This window comes from Parasteatoda tepidariorum, chromosome 8, assembly GCF_043381705.1.
Source record: "Parasteatoda tepidariorum isolate YZ-2023 chromosome 8, CAS_Ptep_4.0, whole genome shotgun sequence".
NCBI classification, from domain to species: Eukaryota; Metazoa; Arthropoda; class Arachnida; order Araneae; family Theridiidae; genus Parasteatoda; species Parasteatoda tepidariorum.
This window is the reverse complement of record NC_092211.1, coordinates 622,439-628,468: the sequence shown is the minus strand read 5'-3', so window position 1 is coordinate 628,468 and position 6,030 is coordinate 622,439. Positions and strand designations below refer to the sequence as shown.

The following is a 6,030-nucleotide window of genomic DNA, read 5'->3' as shown; positions in this document are numbered from 1 at the left end:
CCTAAAATTTACCTAAAAGTTTTGCATGACTGCTAATGTCTTATTCAGGGGTAGCAGCAAAGTTTTTTAAAATTTTAGGGTAATTTTAGGAACTTTTTTCAAAAAATTTTAGGTAAATTTTAGGGGTAATATATGATTTTGCTAGGATAAAAACAGATCACACAGTAGTTTATTACATAACAGAAGATTATTACAATTCATCCANAAATTTCCCCGAGGAAAAATTGGAAAAGTTTATCTTTGGTGTTGAGTCGAAACAATGTAAAATTAACAATTGCAGCTTATTATAGTTAAATTTATTCATCGAAATTACACAGCTTCTTCAACTCTGCACTGGTAAAAAACTTTCAATGTTCCAAAAGAATATAATCTTTTAGAATCTTCGGAAAATCAAGCTGGTCGACACCACATGGAAGCTGAAGGCATGCCGCCAGTTGCCGACGAATGGAACACCTTGAAAGATGGGCCAGAGATCTTGGTCCTCTGAGTGAGATGGCGTTTTCTAGCACATGGTTTACATACCAATCCCATGCTGCAGTTAAGATACTTAGACCACGCTCATCATATACTGTGAAACTCTTTTTAAACTCCTCCTGAAGCAGGAATGGTTCTGTTATACTATTCCACAATAACTTCAGTGAGTAGGGTCCTGTAGTTGAATCCACGTCAGAATTTGGTATAAAAAACAAACGCAGAGTTTGCAGTGCGCGGAATGTTGTAGAGTTGTATTCATAGTCACTGTTCACTGTTAATATCACAGACGCACTGACACTTGAAAAAAATATAATTTAAAATTACTAAAATGTAAGGGTAGGTGCAATATAATGATAAGCCACAGTTGCCCAAAATCGACATTTTCACATCAAACAGTTCATTAGCATAATTTCTAGATAAATACTTTACAAATTTCTAGAACTTCCACCTGATAACAGTACAATTTGAAAGTGTGGCTTATCATTATTTTATTTTATTTCCAGCTTAAGTGCAAAGATAAATATAATTAATGAAAAGAAAATAATTAATAACAAAATACCTTGTAGTATTTATTCATAAATCCTGATTTGCTGTAAAGTATTTTAATTTCTAACCGTCGTTTCACAGCCGACGCAAATTTGAGTTTACGTCTACCAATGTTCAACCCCGTAACCTTGTAATTTTGAACCCAATCCAGAAGACTAGGGAATTCCTGGATGATTACCCCCAGATGTATTGATTTGTTTTGTTAACTTGGAGGACTTTGTGACTCCAACAGAATTTAGCGCGCACCAGTCATCATTTAATACACGGAAATTCATCGGTCTGTTGGATTTGAACTTCCGTTCACGCGTACGCAACTTCAACGCCTGCCCGGCCTGCTTTATAAAATATTCCTTGCTCAATTCAACCTTAATCTTACAATTTGAGAGCTGAAACAAAACTAATTTCTTCCGCCTTTTTTTTGGAAAAAAGAATTAATGCTACGTCTCATTTTATAAGTTATCTAGTTTGACAATTACCGCTTTAGGTTCCAAATAAAAGCATTTTCAAAGTCATAACTCGTTATTATAATTATTGTTTAGTCATTTTTTATATAACTTTATGTCTGTTACTTTTATTATGTCAGAACGTGGTTAAAATTTTAAATCGCATTGAAAAGGAGAATGGGAGGTCGTTGAAATATAGTGTAAACATCTAATGGTGGAGGGGTTTTATTATTTGCTAATTTTTCCCTGCAAATTTGGAGGATTGGTAAAAGTAATGTTTATGATACACTTGTAAATCCTCTTGTATCCAATTATCTTTCTTCAAAAATCGAAATAAAAAATGTAACAAGAAATTAAAAATTATCCTGATATATTCAAAGAAGACTCCTTGGTCTCTTTTCCACAAGTGACGCAGTTTTCACAAGTTTTAAAATAATTTTTACCCAAATTAATGAAAATTTCAACCAAGGAAAAAAAAAAGATGTTCTTTTTTCTTCTAAAATCCGCGAATTTCTCTATATGTTTCGATTAGAGCTAAAATTTCTTACAATTAGAATTTTTTTCATTTTTATTTAACAGAATTTTTAACATTCCTGTAAAGCCTCAAATTAAACATGTAAAATTGATTGGACATTTAGGAGTGTGAATCCTTAGAAAAATTACAGAAAAAAAGTCCAGTGATAAGAGATAAACCCAATCTTGTCGATTAAGGTTTTAAGAAAAAATTGTTATACAAGCTATTGTACTGAGAATCCCCATAGCCATCGCAGCTCTATATTACATATTTGACTCTGGGCCAAGGGCTTTTTTGTGAAGGAATTATTGTATTTTATCAAATAATTTAAAAGATAAGACGTGAATCTGGTCATATTAGGGTCCGATATGTTGGGAAAAAAAAGTAAATTTCAAAAAAAAAAGAAAAAAAAAAAAAGAGCGTTTTCTATAGTCCAAAAAAGTATATTCCGTCACGGTTAAAATTATAAAACCTATTTTAAAAACTGTTATACATATTTCTAAAAACTTTTAATTATCAAATCATTTTATAGAAGGAAAATCCGACCAGCAGTTCTAAAAGTGCTCCTTTTTCTTTTTTTGTTATAAATTTTACTAAATTCTCTAGAGCAGCAGCTTTTAATTTTTTCCCCCCTAAATGATTAAACTTCCCTTGGTGGAACACGGATTTTTAAAGAAAGATAATTAGGATATGTGATTTTGTGAAATAGTAATAAATTTTTTTTTCATTCTTTCATCTATACCAGTCTTAAAGTTAGACTTTATGCTAGGCAGCCGAATTTGAAAGTCTGCAGCAACTCTTATAGTATATTACTTCTTGTCGCATGCATAAATCAAATTGAATAAATTAACCAAATTACGGTATTTGAAGAAGATATATTTTAAAATGTCAAAGTTATCAGAGAAAAATAATTAGTAATTCTTAAATATGGTAACTTTATTTTAAACTTTAAAGTTCGATGAGAATTGCTGATATAAATGCAAATCTTTTTAGTTATTTATTCAGTATATTGTTAATAGAAAAACACATAATGATAAATTTTAAAATTTTCTATTTTTTTTTTGGAGGAATTATTTAATTTAAATGATTTAAGAATAATGACCAAATTAGTAAAATTAATTAATTATTGGTTGACTGCAAACTTAATACAGGTTTTAAAAATTATTTTTAGTTTAAAAAAAAACAGCGCCTTACCCCTGTGAACTTTCCACAAAACACTAGGGTTCCACGAAACACCTTTATGCAGGCTTGAGGCCCACTCTTTTCAATAAACATTTGCGCCTCTGCTTAAGACTGCCGCTTTGATAATCAAATTTAAAGGTTGCGATTTATTGTCAATTAAATTTATTTATTAGTAAATCTACTATTATTATTTTTGATTATTTATATTTTAATAAAGTTCTCTTAAAAATTATTTGTCCGTTCTTCTGCAGCAACCTTTAGTCTATTACTTCTTGTCGCATGCATAAATCAAATTGAATAAATTAACCAAAAAGAAATATTATAAAATGTCACAGTTGCCAGAGAAAAAATAATTAGTAATCCTTAAATGTGTAACTTTATTTTAAAGTTCGCTGAGAATTGCTGATATAAATGCAAATATTTTTAGTAATTTATTCAGTACATTGTTATCAGAAAAAAACTTAATGATACGTTTTAAATTTTTCCATTTCTTTTTTTTTATTGGGGAATTGTTTAATTTAAATGATTTCATAATAATAACCAAATCAATAAAATAAATTAATTATTGGTTGAAAGAAAACCTATTATACGTTTTAAAAATTATTTCTAGTTTTTTTAAAAAAGTGCCTAACCGCCGTGAACTTTCCACAGAACACCATGGTTCCACGAAACACCTTTATGGTGACTTGCGGCCCATTGTTTACAGTAAACATTTGCGCTTCTGCCTAAGGCTGCCGCTTTGCTAATCTAATTTAAATTTTGCCATTTATTGTCAATTAAATTTATGTATTAGTAAATCTACTATTATTATTATTTGTGATTATTTATATTTCAATAAAGTTCTCTTAAAAATTATTTGTTCGTTTTTTTTCTTCTTCACACCCTGTAAGCAAGTGGATTTTTAATGTGAGTCAAACCGGTTTAATGTGAGTTGTTTCACTCCAGTATAATTAAAAATAAATTTTACTTCACATGAATAGTAATAATTGATAGATATTATGCTGATAACTTGCAAAACAAATAAAGCGTAAAAATTTTTAGAAAATAAAAATACTTTCTTTGTTTTTTTTTACTTTATAATTACAATATTTTAAATACATACTGTAATTAAAAAAAAAAAAAAAGTGTGTCTGGTGAATAAAGACATTTTGCGGAAAAATAAAAAACAATTAAGCAGATATTTGGTGATTACGTGGGAGTGGATAACTATAAATTAAGCAGTTTTCTACATTTTGGGGCAATTTGTAGTTGATATATAAAAAAAAGTAAATGGTACTAAAAATTATCGTTAGAATATTTCACAATTTCATATTCTTAACAGTTTGAGATGAAGAATAATAGTTTAACAAACAGAGAATAAATAAATAGAAGAATAATAAAACTTACTAGCTCAATAAATATGTCAAAAAAAAAAAAAAAGTGCCTAACTCACGGAACCCTTGTGACCTTTTCACAGAACACCCGGGTTCCACAAAACACCTTTTGGTGTTTCTAAAGCTTCTTCAACGTGAATGGAGATTAAAGACTTGCGGCCCACTGCTTTCAATAAACATCTGCGCCTCTGATTAAGGCTGCTGCTTTGTTAATCAAATTAAAATTTCGTTACCTATTATCAATTATTTATTAGTAAATCTACTATTATTATTATTTATTACTATTATTATATTTATTATACTACTATTATATTATATTATACTATTATATTATATTTATTATACTATTATGCTGATATTCGGGTTATTACGTGGATAACTGTAAATTAAGCAGTTTTCCAGATTTTTGGGCAATTTGTAGGGTTTTTGCACTTGATACAAAAAAAATAGTAAATGGTACTAAAAATTATCTATAGAATATTTCACAATTACATACTTTCAACAATTTGAGATGAAGAAGAATAGTTTAACAAACAGTGAATAATTAAATAGAAAAATAATAATACTTACTTGTACAATGCTGACACCCAATATTCACCACTCTTTATTGATATGCACTCTGACTTTCCAAATTTGATTAATGGAATAAGAAATTCAACTTTTCTATATATAAAACAATTAAATAAATGGTAAGATCTCCTGTCTACTTTTTTCCATAGTAACAATATATGTAGTTTAAGTTCGTTTGCTGCTCTAAATATATCTTCTAACACACAAACCTCATCGTCAGTCAGAAAATCAGACAGATAATAATATCGATCTGTGCTAAGCAATCTCAAAAGTTCGAGAAATACACTCTGGTGAACGCGAAATTTAGATGAAAGCCTTAAAAGTTCTTTCATTATCATACTAAAAGGACGGATAGGTAAAAGATAGCGAGCCTCTTTGCAGATTTCAATCGCTTTTATATAAAACTTCAGAGCAGACGATAAATACCGACTGCATCGACTGCATTGGTTTTCTTCGTGGAATTCAATCAGAAGGCGGCCACACCACATTAAGCTCCTGTAAGGTGACCTAACACCACGAAAATTTTTTTTCAAAATTTTAGTTGATGAAATATCATCATCACATGTTGGTACCATTATGGTTTCTATTCGAAAAGAATCATCGGAAAATAATCCCAAACCACCATTAATTTCTTCAATATATCTCTCCTCATCTTTAGAAAAAACAGTATCCTCTTTTTCGAGCTCGCAATTGCAAATTATTCCATTTGGGGCATTCTTTTTCAGATGGAAAGCTTTGAAAACAAGTAAGAAATCGCGATAGTCCACACTTGTGGTAGCCATTATATAAATAAAATTCCAAAGGAAAAGAAATGTTAAACACGCTTCGAAATTTCGATTTGGAACTACTTTTACAATTGCTACAAACTTTTACTTCTTGAAAGAAACCACCAGGTGACTGGATACCCGTATTTCAAGTTTTAAGAAAG

General features: G+C 29.6%; 1 protein-coding gene across 1 annotated transcript; it reads right to left on the bottom strand.

The window, feature by feature from the left end:
- Window positions 1–274: 274 nt before the first annotated feature.
- LOC107440255 (uncharacterized) lies at window positions 275–6,030 on the bottom strand. Its single transcript, XM_016053132.3, has 2 exons — window positions 5,103–6,030; window positions 275–771 (listed from the first exon to the last, which is right to left on the bottom strand). The coding sequence occupies exons 1-2, from the start codon at window positions 5,882–5,884 to the stop codon at window positions 348–350; spliced, it is 1,206 nt and encodes a 401-aa protein (XP_015908618.2). The 5' UTR covers window positions 5,885–6,030; the 3' UTR covers window positions 275–347.